The sequence below is a fragment of the Ursus maritimus genome, unplaced genomic scaffold (assembly GCF_017311325.1).
Source record: "Ursus maritimus isolate PB19 unplaced genomic scaffold, ASM1731132v1 scaffold_6, whole genome shotgun sequence".
Lineage (NCBI taxonomy): Eukaryota > Metazoa > Chordata > Mammalia > Carnivora > Ursidae > Ursus > Ursus maritimus.
The window spans coordinates 51,613,269-51,638,408 of record NW_024426774.1 but is presented as its reverse complement, the minus strand read 5'-3'; the positions used below and the strand labels follow the sequence as shown (position 1 = coordinate 51,638,408).

The 25,140-nt window shown below is 41.9% G+C and overlaps 1 protein-coding gene across 2 annotated transcripts in view; it reads left to right on the top strand.

Annotated features, from left to right (window-relative positions):
- Positions 1-977: 977 nt before the first annotated feature.
- The window catches only part of ANTXR1 (ANTXR cell adhesion molecule 1), a 214,224-nt gene continuing 190,061 nt past the window's right edge, over positions 978-25,140 (top strand). For both annotated transcript variants that reach the window (XM_040623392.1, XM_008699952.1), the window contains exon 1: positions 978-1,461. In XM_040623392.1, the coding sequence (XP_040479326.1) occupies positions 1,310-1,461 (152 nt within the window). In that variant the 5' untranslated portion in view covers positions 978-1,309. The remainder of the gene's footprint in view (positions 1,462-25,140) is intronic.

Genomic DNA, 25,140 nt, shown 5'->3' with positions numbered 1-25,140 from the left:
GATTGTTTAATAAGCATTCCAAGACACTAGGTTTCCATGGTACAGCTGGTGGGGGAAAACCCCATGGATGGTCACACCGGGGACTAAGTGTCTTAGAGGATCACCGACGAGGGGAAGACGTGTGTCTGGAGAAATAATGCTGGAAAATGGAGCTCTGAGGACTCCCCAGGTGGAAGATCTAGGAAGCTAAAACTGAGCTCCTGCCTGGATCCCCTCTAAAGAGGATCCCTCACTTCAGAAAGGCTAGCACAGGACTCCCCTGCGGGTCCCAAATGATTTGGAAGGTCCATACTTTTGTAAGCTGTTTGCTCCCTCAAAGTCAAAGTTCACAGGCTGAAAAGAAGAACCTCTCACAGAATCTGTAAAATCTGGAGATGGAGACCATCTAGAATGCCCCGCTGTTCCATGCCGGGAGCAACCTTTCCTTTGGGACTGTTTAGGCTATTCCAGCCACATGACTGACCCCAGCAGACTCTTTTATGATCTGTGCTAATAGTACAGTAAGGTCGCTGAGATGAGTCAGATCACAAAGGCCCCGTTCTTCCCTACTTCATTTGCACAAAGGCATGTTTGCAAAGGTCCCAGCCCCAGGGTCGGAGCCAAGGTGCTTGGAGGAAGTAATTTTTCATCAAATGTTTGCAGCGACCTTATCAGCAGATACAGGATAGGAAAGGAGCGGGCAGGGATAAAAAGGCTAGAGAGTGAGCGGGAAGTAGGAATGGGGAAGAAATAATGGAGAGAGAAAAGGAAGGTGCATGAGAAAAACGAAGGAATAAGAAAACAACGCACAGCCACACTCGCGCGAACGCCGAAGGGCGCTTTTGCCATCTTCGGCCACAAGGTGGCACCCTTTGAACTTTCTTCCCCCCCAAAAAATTGAGACGGGGGGAGGGGGCGAGAGGAGGGAGAAAAGGCAAAGCGCTCTCCCAACCAAGAACAATTTGAAAACCCACCCTACAATATTTAAAAGCTGGGACAAAGAAGCGTCAGGACGGAGCTGCTTCAACTGCAAACGTCAGCGGAGCCTCCGGAGGGGTCCGCCGCCCGAGTCAGGAGCAGCCCCTTTAAAAAAAAGCGGAGTACAGTATTGGGATTCTTGAAACCTGAAACCTAGAAACAGAATCGAAGCGGAAACCAGAAGGAAAACCTTGAACTCCTCCAGACAATTGCTTCCGGGGAGTTCCAGGAGCGCGAGGGGGAATAAAGGGCCCGCGAGCAGGGCCCCTCGGATGGCGCGTCCCTGAGGGTCCTGGCGAGTTCGAGGCGCGTGGGAAGCAGAGGACCCTACCCTCTCCCTGGGCTGCAGGTCATGGCCACCGTGGAGCAGAAAGCCCTCGGCATTGGCTTCAAGTGTCTCTCCTTGGCCACTTTTGTGCTCATCTGCGCCGGGCAAGGGGGACGCAGGGAGGAAGGGGGTCCAGCCTGCTACGGGGGATTTGACCTGTACTTCATTTTGGACAAGTAAGTGTCTCGAGTTGTTGCATCCTGGGCTCAGCTGATGATGCTCCCTGCCGGGCTGGGCTAGTTGGCGGCAGCGCTTTGGGACTGGCACGCGTCTCAAGGGACCCAGGGGGACCGCAGGGGGCGGCCGCGGCCCCGCGCTGCGCCTCTGTCGGGGAGCGCGCCTCCCCATCCTTGGCTGCCCGAGCCCGCAGGGGCGTCGCTGCTGATTCGGGGAAAAACCTACTTTCCGCCTTGCTTTCTGTGACCGAGGAGCATGCAAGGGAGTGTGAGGATGCTGTTGACCTAACACGTTGCTGTGAATCTTTTCCATTTGCTTTAAAACCTGGCGAGAAGGGCGTGCTTTGGAGGGGTAGAACTTCCAGGCGCGGCTGGAGTGGGCTTTGAAAAGTCAGTCACGTCCTTCTACAAAAACAAAAACAAAAAAACACATGCTGTCCTGCAGAATGCATTGCCTTTGTTCCTAATTATACAGCGCACGCTGACTGGGCAATTAGTGAAAATAGAAGGCGGATTTCTCAACCTAGAGGCTGTTGGGTTTTAGGCTGAGGAATTCTTTGTTGTGGGACCATCATGTGCATTGTAGAATGTTTAGCAGCACCTCTGGCCTCTCCCCAGTAAGCCTGCTCCATGCTCCCTCTCTCCAGCCCCCACCCCCCCGCCCCAGTCCCGCATTGGCGACAACCAAAATTGTTGCCAGAAGTTGCCAAAAGTGCCCTGCGGATACATTCCCGCCCGCCCCTCCTGGGCTTGGGACCTCTGATTCAGACGGGTTCCAGTTCTTGGTAATTCCACTGGTGGGCTACCAGGGAGGTGCAGGAGCCCTGGTTTCCCTACCAGAAGGAGAGTGGCTAGGCTTCAGGTCTGTGCTCAAGGGAGAGCTGAACTCTGACCAATTAAACACTTCCCAAATCCCCTTCGATTTGCCAAGCCACAGTCATTCAAGGAAGCTTTATGCTATCTACTAAAACCCAGCTTCAACAATAAAAAGCCCCTCAGAGAAGATCCATGCTCATTAAAACTATGTGAGCTCTCTGGTGCCAGGGAGGCCCTTGCTGTTACAGTGGTGGGGAGATGAATTTCACAGACTGGAAAGTATTTGCGAGTTGGAAAAAGAGGCCTGCAAAATAAGCTGGCCAGCTAGACACCCAATGTGCTTTGCAGTTGCCCCTGGAGTTTGATTTTTCCGTAAGGGCTGTTTTGAACTCCAGATTCTTTGGATGAAAAGTGAGATCTCTTTCTTAGAGATTTATGAGAAGGTGGGTACTGAAAATATACTCCAATACTAAGAAATGGAATTTCTTTTGTTACTTCTAGTGGCTGGGAGCAATAGCCCACAGATTCAGAGACTGTGTCTGAAAACAGTCAGAGGTGCCCATCATGGTGCTTCCCCCCTCCCCAAAAGCCAGTTGAGCAGAACATACAGGAAGACTTGAAAAAATGGACAGAACCACCAAGTCCCTGAATGGAGTGACTCCATACTGTAGAGATAATCAGGTTCTCCCCAAATTAATTTGAATTGAATTAAACTTTTAAATCAAAGTTCTGAAAGTATTTACTTTGGTGGTGAGAGGAATTTAACAAAATGATTCAAAATTTTTCTTAGAGAACAGAAACCTGGTAAAAAGAGGTAAAACATTTTTAGAGAAAGATAACAAAGAAATACCTGTAAATATTAAAATGTATTATAAGGCAAATTATTACACGCAGGATAGTAAAGACCAAAGAACAGGGAAACAGGACAGAAAATCTAGAAAGAAATCCAGGGACATGAAGGCATTTAGTGGAAGTTCAAGTTGGTGGGAAATTAATATGTTACTTTAAAAAAATGTTTCTTGGGGCTCCTGAGTGGCTCAGTTAAGTGTCCGACTCTTGATCTCAGCTCAGGTCTTCATCTCAGGGTCTCCATGCTGGGCACGGAGCCTATTTAAAAAAAAAAAAAAAAAGATTCTTGGACGAATGGTTGGTGTTTAACGTGGGAAAAGAAAAAAGGTTAGGTTTATGTTTTATACCACACACCAAAGTAAATTCCAGAAGGTCTGAAAATTTAAATGTCTACAATGAAAGGATGAAACAACCGGAAGAAAATTTAAATGACTATTACTGTAATCTTAGGTTTAGAGCTTTTAAAACAGGATGGAAGCAATAAAGAAAACTATGAAAATATTTATATATATTCAAATTTTCCATTTCCATAAGTGAAAATATGTCAGAGATAAAAGACAATAAAAAGTTATAAAAACTTTTGTAACATCAGTTACTCCTCAAAGATTGGCCTTAATATAGAAAAAGCAGTTTTAAAAAGATGAGCCTAGTAGAAAACAGTAAACAAAAAAAGTCAACTTCCCTAGTAATCAAAGAAGTGAAAAAATCAAACAAGATGTGATTTTTATTAAGGTGGCAAAGGTTTTTTTAAAAATGACAATATTCAATATTGGCCAACTTGTGGGAGGTAGGCACCTTCATATCTCACTGAGGAAAATGCAAATCTGTATAGTCTTTCTAGACTGGTGATGTCCAATGGAACTTTCTGTGATGATGCAAATGTTCTACGCCTGCTCTGGCCAGTTGGTGTCTACCAGCCCCAGGTAGCTATTGGACACCTTGAAGAGTGGCTAGTGTAGACAAGGAAGTGAACTTCTTATTTTGTTTATTTTTAATAATTTTATTGAAACGGCCACACGTGGCTACTGTATTGGATGGTGCAGACAAGAAGGTAATTTGGCAACATGTATCAAATGCTTTAAAAAAAAATGGGGTTCTACTTTTCAATCTAGCAATTCTATGTCCTAAAGGAAAAGTCCAAGATGGTCTCTAACAGGTGACTATAGGTGTGCTCATGGCAGTGCTGCTTATAATAATAAAGCTGAAAATTACCTATATGTCTAACAGTAGTGGATTTATTAAGTAAGGCATGCTATAGCATAGTACTGAATATGCGTGTTGTGTGTGCTCGTAGTGCACCCTTAGGTGAAAATACAAGCACCAATATTATGTACATTAAGATGCTACCTTTGTAAAAAAGCTAAATACACACCTGTCTTTCTTGATGTACCTAATATGTGATTGTGTTTCTGGCTAGAAGAGAAGATTTTTAATTCTTTTGTGTGTGTGTTTTTCTGAACTGTCCAAGTTTTCTAGAATGAGTATATGTTACTTTTAAGATTCAACAAAAATAAGTTACTTTGAATTTTTAGAGAATTGTTTCAAGTGTGAGGGGGGCCTCTAGCCAGCGTGCTGAGCTCCAAGCGTACGATTATAGAGGCTGCTGCTTCTTTTCTATTTAATCCTGGAGTAAATTTCTAAATGCATCATAGGATACTCTGCGGTGCACTGGGGACCCAAACGTGTTCCAGGAAAGAACTGATGGGCGTCCCTCTGAGGGCACCTACCTTCATATTTAAGTGAACTCCTCTGACTTCTTTTAGTTGTCCTATGGCTTGAAGAGAGAGGTATTTTTGTGCTGAATGAAAAAATTGCTAGCACTTGATGGTGTGCACACTTCCAGCTTGCAGTCTCAATTCAGGTTAATGTATGAGATTGTCGGACTCCTAGCTGGGGGATGGGCCAAAACGCGGTGATTGCAAAGAGGCCCGTGGTGGTCCCTCAAGACATGGTCTTCTGTCCTAGAAAGAACCTTCTCAGACAGTGCTGTCCAGCACCCAACCACAGCAGAGTGGAAGGGGAAAGAATGCTGACTCACTTTTTCCTTGGGCATCTAAGATACTCTGGCCGGCTAGACACTGTCTACAGGCTGAAACTAAGGGGATCCCAGGGCACCTTTCTTCTCCCCAGCCCTCAACTCCCCTTTCCTCGGTGAACGGTTCTCTTCTTTTCCATGACATTAAAACTCAGCTCATTTCAGGTTTTAGCAGGATGCATCTCTGGCCTGGAGAGAACCCAGATTATACATTTAATGGAACGTCGTGTTTTCTCAACCAGGAGCAAGACTTCATAATGATAACCTAGGCTACCACAGTAACACAATAGGGCATTATTAGCGGCTTTGGCGACGGGGCTGGTGGACTGGGCTTCACAAGGCTTTATACTGATGGAATTTCATGTTCATTTAAACATGCTTTTCTGGTTACAGTCAGGAAAAGTAGATTGCTGGGAATTCAATCAGGGATTTGAAAAGTCAGATTTGGAAGGCTCTATCCAGAGAAAAACAGGCAGGAGCAGCTAGCCTCCTTGAAGTCTTCCAGGGGTCCTGTAAGATTAATGCACCCCGGTGACTGACCCACGGATATAAATGTATTTTCCTTTCTCCCAGGGCTCCTCTGTCATGATACTGTATGTTTATGTATCATGTATCAGTCTGTTTTATAGAGAACAATTAGTTACATAAAGGAACCAAGTGGATTCTCCATCATGAGTCTTGGGGAAAGGCTGGCTATATTCATCTGTGCCCAAAAGACTTCAAAAATAGATGGTGTCAATAGCAGGAGGAGTGGAAGAGACAGTGGGGTGGAGGGGACAGTAAGCACTGAATAGCTTTATTGATAGGACTTTCCAAAGCCACAGCCTGCCACCCAACATAGCCTTACATTTGCAAAGGCCCTCCCCAGGCTCGGCGTGGGTTCCTTTCCCATTAGAGCCCCTGAAATCCTCCCTCTGCTACTTCCTTTCTGTCCAGCACTAGTTTTCTCTTTCTCTTCTCGCGACACAAGGGAAGCCCATCTTGCCGCTTACCCAGAATTCCACCGTTGGCACCACAATCAGATGACCCCGTAGTGGAGATGATCTGCAGGACCTTTGCTATGTGTTATTCTCCAGGGACATGGTCATTAAACAGATGTTGGTAGCATTAGACTGGGAACTTCACCACCGGGTATGGTATCGTTTTCCTGAGAAAATACCTCTGGGTTCCCAACTACTAACTTACAAAAGAAACCTTTAGAGTCAGAACTAAATTCTCCCGACACTTAGGCATTCTCACAAGTGCCCCAAAGACAAGCTTGCTTGGTAGCTAAGGCGAGCACTAGTGTCCCTAGTTTACAGATGAAAAAACTGTTAAGCCTCTGTTCAACCCGCTGGATTAAGTGACCTGCGCAAGGACCTGGGGTTAGCTCAAGACAGAGCTGGGACGACGTCTGCTCCTGACTCCCAGCCCTCTCTTTCCACTCATTGCTGCCCTGTGTAGTTGGGTTATAATGAGAAGCACATGGCAGTTCAACTAGAGGAACTGGGTGGATTCCAGGAAGTAAAAATCCCTGCATCAGGGTTTCAGTAAATGTTGGTACATAAGGCAACCAACCTTACTTAAATGAGGAACTACCGCTCCGCTGTCGGATCAGCTAGAGTTGATTGAACGTTTCAGGGACTCCAACCCCCTGCAGCCCACAGAGATGCTTCAGAGATCTGGGGGGTTAACTGATGGATAGGACTCTAAGGTGCATTCGGGTCATCTGATGAAGATGCCCTTAAAGGTCCAATAAATTGTTAATTTGTTCAGATTGAATCTGATGGAAAAAGGAAATTTGACTCCGTAGATGTGTTGAAATAGAGGTAGCTTGTTTTCAGGAATACTTAGGAAGGAGCTTCGAGAAATGAAATTGCAAAATTAGCTCTGAATAAGGAGACAAAGAGTCCATTACAAGATATCTTGAAAATGCTACAATAATAATTCTAAAAGGCATCTTTAAAAAAAAAAAAAGTTTCTCAGGGGCCAGGAATCCCTCTTTCTTTTCTTTCTTTCCTTCCTTCTTCTTTCTTTTCTATTCTTTTTTCTTTTTCCTTCCTTCCTTCCTTTCTTCCTTCCTTCCTTCCTTCCTCTTTTTGTATTGAAATGGATTTTATGGTTGGTTTTAAATGTTTCTCCAGTTAGGTTCCAGGTTTGGAGAGGACTTATTAGACTAGGTAGACTATTAGACTAGTTGGTAGAACTGCCTACAAATTGGAAGGTTTGGCACGTGGGTCAAAAATAAAAATAAATAAGGCATAAGTGTTTTGTTTTGTATTTCTGTCTGGGTCAGCCAAGTAATTACCTCTAGTTTCCTTAGCTATGGAGACCTGGTAAAACTCAGTGTCAAACTGAGAATAGAATCCAGGAGTGTTGGAGGAAGGCGCTCGTCCTAAGATAACCTGTAATTATCTTCAAGTGCTAAAGGGCTCCCAGAGGTCCAGAAACAAACTCTGGCATCCCTTAGCAAGACTTGGCTGTCACATAAATGCAAATGGGATTTGCTTTCTGCTAATTTAGAATGTGTGTCTATTTTTGATGTGCGGCCAAGAGACTGGATTTTGCTTTTCCCAGTGATCACTCAGCAACAAAAGATACAATGGATATTTGGACATTTCCTGACATGTTTCCCAGACATGCCAGTTTCATACTGAAAAAAGTAATCAGGTTTCTTCAGTTTGGCTGATTCTTTCATTCATTTGGCATAAATACTTTCTCAATTCCAATCACAAGTGTGTACTTAATTAAAGATATGGATAATACAGTGTCGATTGCAAGCAATGTCCTGTTCTGGGAGCTGCAAGGAATATAAAAGAAGCAAGAAGCAGTCCCAGACTATTTGCTTTTTATGTAGAAGGACGTTAGAAGGACTTGAGACAGCCACAGCTAAAGGCTCCTAGAGGATTTGGGGTAGGGGGCAAGTAAAATTGATTTTAGATCAACAATAAGTAAAAATAACAAGTAACATTTACTGAGCCCTTGCTACCTGCCAGGCACTGTGGTTAAGCGCTTTGCCTGTATTACCCCATTTAGTCTTCACAACCACATAAGGTTAGTACAGTCATGATCACCATTTGACACACGAGGAAACCGAGGTTTAGAAAGGTCAGCCAAGGTCAGTCTCAGTGGTGAAACTCAGCCTCAAACCCAAGCCACTCTGACTCACGATCTACGCACAAAGATGAAAAATATCTAAACATGCAAAAGAACGTTGAATCAATCAGGATAGGTTAAGTTATGCTGTGGTAACAAACAATCCCCCAAATCTCAGCGACTAAACGCAACAAAGGTCTAAACCTCGGTTTATAATCTCTCCCTACTCTGCATGTCGGATGGCGGTCAGCAGGGGCTCTGCTCATGGTAGTGGTTCTGGGAGCCAGGCTGGTGGAGATGCCTTCTTAACACTAGCTTCCACATCACAGCTGCAAGGGAAGAAAACGCGAGAGGGTCTCTCACTGGCGATGAAGTGCTCCAGTAGGAATTGAGATGCATCCTTCCACTGACAACCCCGTGGTCGGAACTAGTCACTTGGCCTCCCCCTATGGAAAGAGGGTGAAAATTTTCATCTTCCCCTGTATCGAAAAGGAGGGGAAAGCCAGATACGGGTGGGCGTTAAAAACCTCTACTGCAGACCTCTAATTATACACTGCTTTGGCCTGAGTAAGCAAGAAAGGAGTAGTCCCTGAGAGAGGGCAAAGATGCATAAGACTGATGGGAAAGGGTTGGTTTTGAGCGAGATCTTGTATTTATTCATCAACCTGGGATCACTGTCAGACGTGATAGTTCAAATCCGCCCATAAGGCAGTGACTGGCTCCTTCTCTTTTCCTCTCTCCCTATTCCTCTCACATCTTAGTGGGCAGGGAATGAAATTAGATGAAATGGAAAGCAGAAATGGAGGTTAGACAAGCTCCCCTGCCACCTTCGTATGACATAAATATCTGAAAACTAAGAATCTCTTTCTCCATAGTTTATGGAATATGAGGCAATGTGAGAGGCTGGCAAGGGAGAACATTGCAGCGGCTGAGCCAAGAGGATGCCCGGGTATCGAGGAGCCTGATTCAAAGCTTGAATCAAACACCAGATGTGTTTCTCAGTGAGGGTGCTGTTGGCATCGTTGGTGGGACATGTTTTTCATTGTGGGGCACTGTAGGATGCTCAGCATTTCTGATCCTTACTTTGGAAAAGCCATTAGCCTTCCTGGTCATTGTGATAACCAATAAATAAATGCCTCCACTTTTATTTCTGACTGCCATGCTACAAGATAGTACCACCTAGGTTGAGAACCCCTGACCAAAAGACTGCAGGGTGGAGCAAGGCATGGCAATGGTGTTGATTCCCAGAACCCCTGGACTACATCTGAGCATTCTGTCTGGAAGAAATGAGAAGGTTTCAGTGATAAGGGCCACTGGAAATTGTAGACCTTCGCAATGAATGTATCCAACCAGTAGTTCTCAACCAAGGGCCAGATCAGAATCTGAGGAGCCTAGGGAAAGCATGTCTGACTCCGATGTGGGTCTTTCCCTCCCACAATATGTGGTAAGATTGAACAGGAAGACAAGGAGAGCTGCCCCATAATGATGGCCTTTCTCCTCTACAGTGAGGGTGTAGCTGAGGCAGCCGGCAGCTCAGAACTGGACACCAAGCAGAGTTCTTGTTTAGACAGTGGTAGGAAAGCCCAACCTGACATGGAAAAGACAGAGCAGAGGGCAGATAGGCCACGCACTGCCCTCTAGTGTTACCAGGCCCTAGCACCTGTGCATACTTACCTAAGCCATGGTACTTGCTAGGACAATCCTTTGTTCCCTTTCTGTCAAGACCTCATGCATGAAATGTGGCCCCAGGACCTCGTGGGAATGAACCAAGGCTCAAGCACAAGGGTTAAGAGAGCCAGCTTCGAAAATCAGACATCTCCGGCTTTAAACACCAGCTCAGCCTTTTCTCTAAGCTTTGTGCCCTTGGTGAAAATTACTTAGCCTCTCTGAACCTCAGTCTTCTTATCAATAAGATAGGTATTAACATTTTTGCCTCACAGAAGTGTTGTACAGTGTTGTAAATAATATTAGATGAAAACCTTTCATGAAGCATTTGGTATGTGAGTATCCAGATGACAGACGGTTATGGTGATGATGCTGGGGGTGGTCCTGGTGGTGGCGGTAATTACCCCTGGAGAAAGGGGATGTGGTCCTCTAACAAAGAACACCTCTGTGGATTCCGAGCGGAACTGCCTGGTTAGGGGAGGGAAGACACCAATTCAACGCCGAATTTTCAAACCGTGTTAAACTTGTGGAATTACAAAATGCGCAAGAGGTCCCTGGTTCCCAAAGATTTCTCAGTTTAGTAGAAGAGACAAACTGCTGGCGAAACAGAGTCGGTGAAATTAATTTTGGTTGAGATGAGAGAGCCTTAGGAGGCTTCATACAGGAGGGAGCTTTGGATCTGGAACTTAAACATTGAGCAGGATTTTGTCAGGTGATCAAGTTAAAAAAAAAAAAAGACATTTCTGGCAAAGGGGTAATGGACAGGAATGCAAAGTGACCCACATCCCTTGTGATGTAAGTGTGGCAGGGAAAGTGACAGGGGAAGAATCTGGCAAGAGTGGACTTTTTCATGTCAGCAATAGGTTTTGGGATTAAAGTTTTCTACAGACAAAAGTAGCAAGCTTACCAATGTGTTGTATCTCTATCTCCCTTATTCTTGTAGTAAGAATGAGGAAGAGAATAAATGAAACTGAGAGCTCTTTGGTAGTGAGGGGCTTAGGTCCTGATTTGCATGGAATGTGGGAGAGGCAAGTGTTGAGAGGGTAAGGAGTACGTTTCAGAAGGAAAGAGGGCTTGGTGTGGGTGTGTTTGAGTCTGAACACGTAGGACATTTGGGTGGAGATGCTGAGTAAGCAGTTGGATTTATGCACTGGGACTGAGAATAAAGACTTGAGTGGTGTTGGCCCAAGGGTAGTAGTCAAAAATGTGGATATGAATAATAAATAGTATCGAGATAATATCAAGATAATATCAGGATTTTTTAAATGTCGAGAAGAGGTGGAGTTTAATGACAAAGATGGCCAGGGTCCAGCCTTAGAAGAATTGCTAACAAAAATGTCTTCGCCAAAGAAGAAATTCCACTAAATGGTGCTGAGAAGTTGCCAGAACATCAGAAGAGAACCAGCAAAGAATTGTACCACTGAGGCAAGGCGAGAGAATTTCAGTGGAGGGATGATCCATGGTTTCTCCCCTAATATCATCTCCCCTTCTGTTTCTAGTCTTGTGAGTGATGTCACCATAAACCCAGCCACTTAGACCAAAGATCTGGGAGTCATCCTCTTTCTCATACTGCAAGGCCAGACGATAGCTGCCCCAATGTCTCTCCTGTGATCTTCCCACATGACCCCATTCTCTGCCCCATTGGTGCCCTTCCCATTTCTCAACCAGGTCACGGAAATATTCTCTAAATTGGTCTCCTTACCTACTTTCTTTACCCTTACCTCCACCTTGTATTCTTGACAGTGGCACCAAATTGATCTTTTTTTAGAACACAAATCTAATCTTGACATCTTCCCCAAATCTTCCTAAAAGTTTTAGGATAAAATGTGAACTCCTTAGCAAGGTATTCAAGAGCCTTATTGTTCAGGCCACCATGTATTTCCCGTTTCATCTCTTACCACACCCCACTCCCCACACCCTTGTAACTTCCAACAAAACTGTACTACACAGTTGCCTGAACCAACCCATGCTCTTTCTTCCCTATAGCTAATGCCCTTCATCACCACTCCCATCTTTATAAAGGTGATGCCCTCTTACCCTTTGAAATGATCATTGGTACTTGGCCCCCTCCTATCACTAGTCGTGGGCTCCCTGTGGTGCAATAAAATTAAGAACAGTCACCTCTCTACATTACATCTTCATTCAAAATCCCTTCCTTGTTCAGAATCTCTCAACGCTAGAACAACTCATATTGCACAATAAGCAGCAGAGTAGTCGATTATCAAGAAATGGAGAATAATAACCCTTAGTGTTTGTCCTCTGGGGTCTCATTCAGTGGCCTTATCTTCTTTTCCTCAAACCCTAATGCTCGACTATATATAACTCCAATGACTAAATACCTGTAGGAACCATCTGGAACAGAGCTTTCCCAAGATCTTGATACCAAAGGATTATGATCAGAATCATAGCCATCCTGCTATCACTTCTCACATACAAGATAATGCAAATGCCAAGTTTATGGAAATCACATAGCAACTAAAAGAAAAGTGAGGTATCCTATAACTGTAACTATACACCAGTCAAAATAGTGGAAGGAAATTCAAGATGCTCTTGGAGAGCCGTAATGTAACCGCTAATCAGTAAAGGCATGGCCCAGGACATTACTGGCTTATGCTTCTTGTCCCAGCACAATTATTAATGGCTTCTTACTTTCCTCTTGAAAATGTCGGTTTGGATTTTAAATTATATGACCTTCCTGATTACTAACTCTCATAAAAGACAATATCAAAGAAACAAAAGGGGAGATCATTGAAGGCCAAACTGTTGAAGCCCCTTGTACACTTTATTCCATTAAAATGGTCAACCAGTTCGGCGCTCCTGATTCCCTTCAAGTGCCCCAAATTCAGTCCTTTCCTGGTATATCCACTCCCAAATTCCCATAACAATTTGTGGAAATTTTCTAGCACTTCTCGCTATCTTAGCACCTAACTCTGTAAATTGTAATTGTGCATTTCCTGACCGCTCCATGGGGAGGCAGTGTTGCATAGGTGTTATGAGCACAGGTTTAAACACCGGAAAGGAGACTAGGAACCTAAGTGTTCAGACTAGAAGTATGGCCTCTAGGGCCAGACCACCTGTGTTCAAATTCCAACTCTACCACTAACTAGCTGCGTGTCCTTGAGCAAGTTACTTAACCTCTTTGTGCACTCAGTTTCCTCATTTGTAGAAAAGGAGATAATATTATCACGTGGGGTGGTTGTGCCTAGAACAGAATCCTATGAGCGTGTAGAAAGTACTCATGAAGTGCTACCTACTGTTACTAAATGGCGATGCATGTAAAGTGCTCAGCACAATGCCTACTGCTTAGTAAGTACTTAAGAAATATCAAGTGTTGGAATTATTAGTCTTTATAATGCAAAAGACCAACTAAGCATTCAAAAATCAGTTTGTGGAAACAATAAATATTGTGCGTTGCATTTACGCGTATTATAAATACATCCAGCAAGATGAGAACTGAGAAAAGCCAGATGCTTTAGCAGAGATAAAGGCATTGGGCATTGGTGACTTTTGGAAGTGCACTGTCAGGGCATCATAAATGATGGAACTAAAATGTAATGAGATGAGGATCTTAGTGGGAAATAAGAAAAAAGTTTGTTTATGACTTCTGAGAAGGAAGCTGAACATACACAGCTTCTCCTCCACCACCTACCCCCCTATCATCTACAACTGCTCCACCCCCCTAAAAGAGAAAGTCTTAAGGAGGCATCTGGGGGAAACCTGCATCGGGTCCAAAGACGAAGGACATTGACATTGACATGTAGCACACTTGTAAGAAATTCTACTAGAAACAAAACAGATGGACTGAGTTTGAAGGAGGTCAGCCAGGATCTACTTTCAACGCTGTTGCCAAGTTGTAGAAAACATGTAGAGGAAGATTTGGAAGGAGCCCCAAGAACAGTCCCGAATCTGGAAGTGAGTCTGAAGTAAAGAGTGGGACATAAGAGGGATGAGAACCATCTCCTTGGGGCCTTTCTGCATTGTGCAGAATAATCAGGCGGCAATAAGCCATGAAAGAGAGAGCTCATGAATGCCAGGCATCTTCAGGACAGTAGTTCTGTCCAGCATTGCTGAGTCCTCCCCATAGATGCTGGGCCTCCGGGGAAATGGCAGAGCTCTGTCTTTGATTCTGTGGATACAGTAGGGATCAGGAAAGATGTCAGGAACGACAAAATAGGAACCTGAAGTAGAGACCAGGCCAAAACCCCCTACAAATGGCAAGATGCAATGGATTCAGCCATGTCCAAAACACACACACAAAAACCTTGCAAGGATGATATTCATCTGTGGGAAATGATGAGGGTCTATTTCATTGCTTACTCTCCTCTAAGTGATGGAACTTTAGCCGTCAAAACCAACTCCTTCTCCCAGATTGAGTTCTTAGAGAAGTTTATAAGTGTGAGATGAGAAAACAAACAAAAAACACAAAAAACTATTTGGGAAGCAAACACCAGACCCAGTAACACCTTCCCACATTCAAGGATGACAATAGGGCCTGTAAACTTTCAGCAACTTAAAGAAGGGATTAAGCAAAATTCCCAAGGTGGAAGAAGAACATATATACAGAAAGAATTTTCAAAGCAGAAGAGGTTAGTTTTAGCATTATATGTTTTATAATTTCAATGACATTAAATAAAATAAGAAGTTTATGAAATAGACAAAGTATGGATGAGAAGACAAGGAACCCGGAACGGTTAACAAAATACGAAATAATAGGGAAAGATGTAAAGTCACCTTAGAAGCAGTAAAGAGCAGAGCTGACAATGCAGAAAATGAAATAAACAATGAAGGCTTTTGTTTGAGAAATTCTCCAAATTTAAGTAGGGAAATGACCTAGAAAAAGTAATGAGATCATTTTTAATTTCAAAAACAAAAGAAGAATTTTATGAATGGAAAAGACACAGGTGACCTACAGAGGCTCTGCAACATTAAATGGTGGAGAATTTGATGGATAAATTTATGACCTAAACTGTTATATTTAGCAAAGATGTCACTTACACGTGAAAAAAATAGAAAAACATTTTCAAACAGATACGGGTATCTTCTAAAAAGGAGAGTAAGGATAATTTTCAAGAAATTACAAAAAAAGTGAATCAAGATTTTAAAAAATCCTTAAATGTAATAGTTATTAAGTAAAGGAAGTGGCAGTGACCATTGAAGCCATTTAAGCAAATATATGTCTAATTAGTATCATTAGTAAATTTTCAGATGATAATGCATCTACAAGAGCATCCTGTCATGAGAAAGGAAATAAGAAGATTTTGGAGAGAAAATATGCTATTTCTGACTATTCAAATCCCCTGGAAACAATGTCCACCATACTGAATATTACAGAAAGTAAATTCAGTTCATCAGAAGACAGTTTAAGAAACTTTTCTCCAAACTCAAGCAGAAAGAATACAGAGATGAAAATGACGAGACAGGAGATAAGTAATACAAAGCCTAGTAACAGGATATACACACACACACATATGCACAATAAAAAATATATACTATACAAAAATGATATACAATATATTTACAATAAAAATTCTAAGAAAAGAAAGAATGTTTAAAGGATTTACCAAATACTTAACCTAATTAATTTTTTGAAGGATTCACCACGTACACAACCTTAGATAAATCCTTACAATATAAGATTAAATAGAAATGTCTACGTTCTTCCAAAAAAGAAAAATAAAATAGGTTTCCTTTCCCCCTGCAAAAAAAAAACAAGATTCAGATTGACATTAGATTTTTTTTTCTTTTTAGTCTACAATATTAAATGCTCAAAAAAACCTCAATAATTATAGAGTCCTGAGTGAAATGTGATATTTAAATTCCATAACTAGTCTTTCTCAGACATACAAAAATTCAAAATGTATGCCATCCACATACCCTTACTGAAAAAAAAATCACTTGAAAATATTGACATCGAAATGGAGAATATGTTGGAAATAAAGAACAAGAAAAAGATACGGTATAGAAGAAATAGAAGTAATTGGCCCCGGAAAAGTTAGTATGAGGTTATACAGCAAAACAAAAAACTTAAAGAATAGATTCTCAAAAAGTTAAAGAGAAAACTGTAAATTTTTTATACAGGATAGAAAAAAATTATACTACATTCATATAAAAAAAAATGTAGTCTGCTTTTAGCTCCCAAACTCTTCTTCCTTCCAAGTCTACCTACTGGGTAGTAGGAGGTATGGAAATCCCTAAATTTTGAACCATAGTGATAATAAGAGTCCAATAGTGGTGACTTTTAAAAAATTCCTGTAAGTGAAATGCTGGATCTTTCCAATGTTGCCCTCCCCCAGTAGAATCTGGATGTTTAAGAGGGACTAATTTCCCTTTGTGAGTAGGTCCTTTGGTTTTCGACCTGTTGGTTTTGCGGCCAGTTCTATCACAGAACAGAAAATTTCAGTAATAGACTCTTCCAGAAAACAAAAAAAAAATGAGACAGTCTCCCAATTTATTTTAGGAAGCTAGCTTATATCTGATACCAATATCTACTAAAGATGACACTTTCACATGCAAAACTTCTGACCAAGTTGAATAAAAACTTTAAATCTCAAATCAAATATCCTTAAAATAAAACTCACAGTGTAGTAAAAACATACTATACCAAGACCAAGTAAAATTTATCCTAGAAATGCAAGGGTGCCTCAATATTTAGAAAATGTATTAAGATAATCCTCATCTAATCTTGACCGCCAAAGATGCAAACCAAATTATTTTCTCAGCAGAATCTGAAAAGTCATCTCTCTGAATACTTAAGCGTTCAAAGGACAGAGAAAGTATGAATAATAATTAATGAGGTTGAAGGAGGGCATTTGATGTGATGAGCACTGGGTGTTATATGCAACTGATGAATTATTGAACACCACATCTGAAACTAGTGATGTACTATATGTTGGCTAATTGAATTTAAATAAAAAATTAAAAAAATAAAGTAATTAATGAGGTTGTTTTAATAGATATATTTTGAATCCCATATCCCACAGAGAATAAACTTTCCTTTCAAATGCCCATGAAATAATTATCAAGTTACAAAGAATGCCTCCATATATATCCCCAGGCCCAATTTTTCCAGTCCACATTCTCAGCAATAAATAACAGGAAATGAATAGCAAAAGTACAGTAAAACTTCAGCTGCCAGAAAAATATATAGATTTTTATATTATCTTGTAATGAGGAAAACTGAAAGAAAGTCACTGTCTAAGACAGAGGTTGGCAAACTACGGCTTGCAGACTGTTTTTGTAAATAAAATTGCACGGTCCCATCCCCATACTTTATTTATGTCCTCTCAATGGCTGCTGTTGTGTCACAACGGCAGATATGAGTAATTGCCATGGGGACCAGCTAGCCCCCAGAGCGTAAAATATTTAGTGTCTGGCCCTCTATAGAAAGCTTGCTCACCCCTGCGCTAAGAAAACATTTGCATCCCAATAGAAAACTGAGGAAGGGTGTTGATAGCGCAGGGTCCGCTGCAGGGGCGCGGGACCTGGGGAGTCACCCAGGAGCCCACACTTAACAAAGGTCTGGCACTTAGTTTAATGCTCTGCTGTCACCATCTTGAAATTCTTAATAATTTTTGACAAAGAGGCACTCCTTTTCATTCTGCACTGGGTTCTGCAAATGATGTGGTTGGTCCTAATTGATACTCAATGTTTTTAAAAACAGAAAACCGGTGTTATACCCAAATAATGAATCATGGAACACTACATCAAAAACTAAGGATGCACTGTATGGTGACTAACATAACATAATAAAAAAATATTATAAAAAAATAAAAACAGAAAACGAACAATAAGTATGAAAAAAATCTGTGGCTTATAATTAAATACATCCAAATGAAAATTATAATGAAGATCCATTTTCATTTGTAAAACTTACAGATATTTCAGAAAGAGAAAATCCCAAGTGTTAGTGAATGGTAAGAAAAGGTGCGCTTCAGATCTTACCGCTGGGCCTTGAATAATCAGGTGGGAAGGGCGTTGCCGCGGCCACCGTGTCCTGTGGGCTCACCGTGTTCCAAGCAAGATGCTTGACACCTGAGGAACATTAAATTGAATCCTTAAAACAATCCTTAGGAGATAGATACTATTAACCCCATTGCATAAAGGAGGAAACAGGAGTTTGAACTCACACCAGAAGTTTGAATTCACATGAGCACTCCCCAAGTCTGTGCTCATAACTGCTGTTCAGAACAGCCTCAGGAGGAAATTGTTCCACATTTATGCATAAAGAAATGCAGTAATTACAAATATATAATTACATATATAATATATAATATATATATAATATATAATTACATAAAGAAATGCAGTAATTACAAATATATAGAAAAGCCCCTATTTTCACTCTCATTGGATATATAGAAAAGAATTTAAAGCTACTTTGTTTATCCAAGAGAGACCCTCCTGTTGGGGGCAGGTATGGGGAGGAGAACAGATAACTTTTTTTCCAAACTGGAAATCTTAACCCAGTGCAAGAATTTAAGCATCCAGTAAATATAAGTTTGAGGTTTTCCTCCCCGCCCCCCACTTCTCTCACTCATATGGCTTGCTGTGCCCTCGAGGTATACACATGGAAGGGGCCTCTGACTTCCTGGGCAGCCACAGTACTGATCAGACCCTTGTCTGGTCATGGGCACCTGGAGGTCATCCACAGATCACATTGGTGGCTTTGGCTGGTAACCTGGGGGTCTCACGTATCACATCCCACATTTCAATAATGGGAAATACCTTTTGGACAGCTAACCAATGTCTATTTTCTTGACAACTACAGCTTTGAGTTGACTTTGCACCAAACATACCAATAATTGATATCAGATCATATTTTAGGTTTTTCCTGGTGTGCGTGTGCTGGAAAAGGCAAATTAGTGGAAGTTACAGGAGTACATATTTTGCTATAATATCCTTTTGATCTGTTCCACAAGAAAAAATACAGTTTACATATATATATATATATAACTTACACATAATTGACCAAAAGTTTCACATAGTATTACTTTCTGTTATAGCATGCAATCGATCCTAATATTTCTGTTCCGTTCTATTTCATTTTGTTTTTAATGTTGGCAACATCCCACCAAAATGATTTCTCAAATCACTAATAGGTTGCATTCTACAGCTTGAAAGTCATTGTTTTTACAGCCATCAGTCAGGTTGACTAAAGGGAAAATTCCTCACAAGTCAGTAGGGTGGGGCTGGGCATCCTGGGCTCGGGTCTCCGCAACAGAACCCAGAGCTCCCAAATTCAAAAGTGCAGGGCTCAATGACTTGGTTTGGGTCTGGACTGGTATCTTAAGAAGTTGGAAGAGAGACAAGAGTCAAGGTCAAGCTTTTTAAGCAGGAGGGAGTCTTGGGCAGGATTCTGGTCAGTAATAGGTGGATGAGGGCTAAGGCCTGGGCTGGGTTTAGGGCTCCAGCCAATTCAAGTGCAATGTGAGGTTAGGAGGAATGAGAGGAAGGCCAAGAGAAAAGCTGGGGAGCAGAGGGAGGAGGCAAATGAACGCTGGGCCTTTGACGGACGAACTAATTGCTTGTCCCACTTTGTGGCGCCTGAGGCTGTGCACCCTTCCAGGATTAGCTGGGGACCTGGGTGGGTCACTTAGGACATCAGTGACTTCAGCTGGGTGGGGCTAAGGAAAAGTGGGACTGACAGTTTTATAATTTCCATCGTTAGAGCAACTCTCTCTTCCAGGATTAAAAGACTCGTGGGTGAGGGTTCCAAATACAAGCTCTGTTTTCCCTTTCGTCTTATTCTAACCCATGTGCAAAAGAAGGGGGGACAATTTAAACTCAACTTGGCTCACTCGATTCTTTCTGACTCTGGTTGTGTGTGTGGCTAATGGAAAGAGCCTGTGTTTTCTAAGGAGCTTAACCACAGGGAGGTTTGGAAACTCACATAAGCACAAAAGAATGTATTTCAGAAAACAAATCAGAATGAGACTCAGAGTTCTTCTTTTGCTCCTACTCTTTGCATATTAGATCTTTGGAAGTAATTAAGCAGTAATCTGAGAGCAACGCTGGGTTCTGTGTGAAATCCTTCGCAGGAAACTCAGAATGAATGCAATGTCTCAAAAATTTATTGACTTCTGACTATGTTCCAAACACTGGAGAGAGGTCATAGAAAAACAAAAATAAGGAATTTTGGAGCCTCCCCAGCAGTTACCTTCTTGTGGAGCTAGTAGTGAGGACTGGTGGCTGTGCCATCCCATCGTCTGGGCAACCCTTCCCAAAGCCAGGTCAGAAGGTGGTGCGAGAAGGCATTGACTGTGATCTTGAGTAGACCCAGGTATATTGAATGGACCTTCAAACACAGAACTCTGTAGAACTGTATTCAGGTAGAGTTCCCAGAGGCCACTTGAATTCCAAATTTTGCTGAGACTTATACCTCTGGAACCAAGGCACAAAATTCACAAGAAGGAGCCTGAATCCTCCACGTTGTACTGATACCCAGCTAGATCACAGAAATCTTCAGGGGCTAGAATTACATTTGAGTTAAGATTTAATTGAGTCAAATATCAGGGACCTTTCACATCTGCTGATTTTCTAGAACATGGGCATTTCAGCTCTCCAAGTATAGTTTGCCTAGCAACTGTGTCTTAAAAGCAGTTTAAAAAAAAAAACATAACAGAGTCCAATGGAACATTTCCAAGTGCTACATATATCTGGACTAAGAAGTTTTTATTTCCGCCTTGGAGCTTTGGTAACAATGGCTGAGTGAGCCATTACTGCCTGAAGACAACATCAGGTCTCCATAACTGGGATTTTAAGATCGTTAACTCTTAAACGGGTTGGCATGATAAATGAGATGTTTTATATATTGTAGGGTGGTGAGAAGCTGGAATTGAATCCACGCTCTGCCACTTCGCCATCCAACACCTTACTTCTCCTGGCTGTGACCGAGAATCCACTTAGGTCCTCAGGGTTGAGAGGAAGCCACTGGTCCAAACATGGACACACCACCCTGGGTCGATTATTCTAGGAGTAGCTACTAGGGCAGATTCCAAACCAGCAAATCAGTTTGTAAGGCAAAGAGCAGGCGAGACATGCATGTTTTAATAGAAAGTCCAAACTGAGTCAAAGACCCAACATATCTATTCCTGTGGGAGAAGGACAGATGTTTGAGTGAGGTCACAGTGGATAGTTTCTGAGGCCCCATGGATGACATGTTTAGAGTTAAGGGTTAGGAAGTGTAGCTGTGGCCGGTGGGTAGTAATGAGGCAGGGGAGCAAGACTGTGGCACCAGGCAGGTAAGCCTTTTGCTCCCGCAGATTTGGGTTAAAGAAATATGAGCAGTACCCCCAACATGCTCACCTCCGTGCTAAAACCATAAGCAACTAACATGGGGCTCTTTCCTTTTCCAGGGTGTAATTTGATCTTGGGGTGGGACAGAGCGTGCGCGTGTGGGTTAAGGAGACTTAGCAACAAGGACTAGAAGGATTCTTATATTCCCCTGCTCCTTTAGTAGGTTAGGCCCCTTGGGATCCCATGGTAGTCCAGAGAAGACAAAAAGAGTTTGGTTTCCAGAATCTTAGAGGGTTATATTTACCCTCGGTGCTTAAGGGAATGGACTATGTACATCTCAAGTGTGTCCCAAAAAGGGTATAGTTTAGTCAAGGCTTATATAACTCTGTAAAGAATGATCATGTATGAATATGAAACCACAGGCCTCAACAGTCTGAGGGCAATTATTGGCAGAGTTGGGATAGGAGAAGCAAGCCTGTCAATATCTCCTTACCTCCAATTTTGTCTTAAGGGTCTCATTTTATTTTCTTCTTGAGAAAATACAGTGCCTGCCCAGCAGCAGGAAGGTTTCCAGATAGATACGGACTTTTCTTAACACCCGGGAATATCTCTTGGATCTTTCTCTGTACTTAGCATCAACAAATCACATGAATTTCACCAAATTGTATACATTTTACGTGTCAGATAGAAAATAGTGAAAATGAAGTGTTTTGTGACAGTGTGGTAGTGTGAATTACCATGGAATGACCCTGTTTAAGTAAAGGAATGCAAATTGATTTGTGGCTGTTAAATAAGGCCCATCCTTGAGAACAAGGAAATGGTAACGTGAGGACTGACTCCAGACCTGTGCTCCGTAGGCAGATAGCCAAGCATAGTCCCTCAATTCTCGTTCAAGTCCCTATTTTACCGACACTTTGCCTCCTCCCCTCTCAGGACAATTCCCCCACTGCAGGGCTTCTCTGCTAATAAGAAAATCAAACTTGGGATGAAGGAGGTATGGGGCTTCCTCTCTAATCATTAAGCATCTCACACTACGCCTCAGATAGTACTTGTGCTGGTCTTGTGGACCAAACACAGCACTGCATTTCAGAGGGGGGCACAGATGACCAGTGTTCAAGGAAATCTTCTGATTCCGGTGGAAAGGAGTTGTAGAATTCTAGATTGGACTATGGCTCATCAATCATGTGGTGCCTCTTCCGAGGCACTTGCGTAGCATTGGACCCTCACCAGGACCCCCAGGACAAGACCATCTGCCCCATAGCTGGAGGAAAACAGCCAGGACCGGTCTTTGAGATTTGAAGTATACAACTGAATCCTGTCTGAAAGGATGACCAGGATTCTAATGAAAGAGGATCTCCAAAGGTTAAAAGCCCAGGGCCAGTATATGCACTTCTGGGGAGCTCTTGGGGGACTCCCAGCTGCCATTAGGTTTCATTATTGATGATTAGGTGGTCCCATTTACCAAGGAGCTGTGCTCTAGAGTCATTGACCCATCTGGGAAGGCTCCTCAGGTTCATGCAGGGTCACAGGAATTGGCTGGAGCTGTCTGAGTACCAAACCCAGAGTGTTTATCCACACGAGGGCGGAAGAGCTAGTGTCCAGCTGGCAAAAGATCAAGAGGCTTCCTTGAGCAACAGAGGCTTCTTTCCATGCTCTTCTTTCCTCCATCGAACAAACAGGTTGATGCTGGAGAGGCAAATATCCTTAAATCCCTCACAGAGGGAGCACACACAAAAAAAGTGATTACAACCCAACATCAGAGGAAAGTGACTGAGAGATGTACATGGTGCCCTGAGAGCAGGGGCAGGGGCAGTGAGCCCCATCTATGTTGGTCAAAGGCAAGAGGCAGAGACTACGTTGAGTCTTAAAGAATGAGTAGGAGTTTGCCAGTGTAGACACAGAGTGTCCCAAGCAGCTGGAATATGTGTAAAGGCTGAGAGGCTAGAATGAAAGAGTTCTATTGGAAAAGGTTTATTTTTTCAGAAGAGGGGTCTCCATCCCCTCCTCACCCGGATCCCTTTCCCCATCTGCCCATCTCCTCACCCTCTATTCTGCAGGGCTCTATGCTGCTGCCACAGGAACTTGCTTGTTCTTCCCCCAAACAATTGTTTAAATATGTATTTCTCTATTTCCTAGAAGAGTTCAGTGTTTTTCAAATGCTGACTTACTATCCTTTAGGGGATTGCTTGTTCTGATCCTTGGTCTATTTTCCTATTGTTTGCCTTTTTAATATTTACTTGTACCAATTATTTACATATCCTGGACACAAATGTTTTGTCTTTTTTATTTGTTGCAGACATTTTCTTTCACTCTTTTCTTGTCTTTCCTGTTTATAGCATCTTTTTGTCATTCAGAATTGTAGATGCTTCACGTGGTCAAAATTATCCTTTTCATAAAAAACAATTCCTACTTTCTATACCCAGCTGAAGAAAGCCTTCACTAACCTGAGGACATAAACGCCTCCTATAATTTGCTCAATGGAGTTAAAGTTTTGTCTTTCCCATTAGATTTTAATACATCTAGGGTCACATTTGGTATGAGACAGTGATCCAACTGGTTTTTTCCCATTAGAAATCTATTGTCACAGCATCATTTATTAAAAGGTTAGTTCTCTGTCCTTAGTTTGAATCACCTTTTTCACTGAATAGCAAGACCCCAGGTAGATTGAGATTTGGGCTCTCTATTCCACTTCATTGGCTCCACGGTTATATTATGTATCATGCTTATGGGGTCATTATATCTGATAAGGCAAGTTTTCCAGCTTTATTATTCTTTTTCACAGTTGCCTTGATTACTTTTAGACCTTTAATCTTCATTTCATTTTTAAAGTCAGTTTTTGAGTTTTACAAAATATCCTTTCAGAATTTTTCCTAGAATTAAAAGTTATAGGTTAAGTTGGGGAAAGTGAGATAGCCCAATGATACGGAGTCTTTCACTGTATGGCTGTAACATATTGTGTCATTTTTGTTCAGGTCAGGCAGACATATCATTTCTGGATGCGGGGCAGAGAGAAGTGAATTCTCCTTATAAAGATGAAATACACTCGATCAGAATGAGAATTCTCGGGATATTGTACCATGAAAAGAAAGGCACAAAATCTATTGCACAGATTCATCTTAAATATCTATAAAATAATATGAAACAAAAGAAATAGCAACGAACAACTCTTTAGAAGTTAAAATTAAGGTCAATGAGTGCATAAAAAATAAAAGTGATCTGGAACCAGTGGAAACGGTACAAAATGTCAGAGTAGAAGGAGCAAACTCTTAACCTCAACAACTATTAGAATGACAGACAGAAATGCAGAGCTCAGCAGACACAGACCCTCAAGTAAAAGGAAAGAGGCATCATAGCTACACAGAAGAATGGGTGAGAATAGAAAAACCTACTATGAAGTCACTGTAACAGCTTGAGTATGGGCACTGTGGAAAATACTTAGAAGCTGAATTGACGCAGTAGTAAATGGTATCAGTAAAACAGAAGTCAGTTTGGGGAAATCAAGAAGCCTTCTTCCAAATCTAAAATTCCGTAATTCCATATGTCCTAGAGAAAGTTTCCCTCTTTTCTAGGAAGAAGATTCCTTTTTGCTATAATGAAAGTCTGTATAGGTATTCTTTTTTTATTCGTTAGTAAGACTAGTTACGTTAGATTTTCTTAAATGTTGAACCATCAATACATTCCTGAAATAACCTCCACCGATTAATTAATTATTATTCTTTTAGATTCCTGCTGGATTTGTTCTGCTAATATTTTATTTAGAGATTTTGATCTATATTTACAAATGAAGTTTATTCTTTTTGAGGAGGGGGATTTTTGTGCATGTGTGTGTGTTCGGGCATCTAGTTTATGCTAATTTCATTTAAATAAATTGGAATTGTTTTTCTTCCTTAATCAGTGAATAATTTAAATAGCACAAACATAATGGTTTTCTAAAGATTTGAAATTGATCTGTGAATCCAGGTGGGCCCAGGGATTTTTTTTTTTTTTTTTTTTTTTTTTTTTTT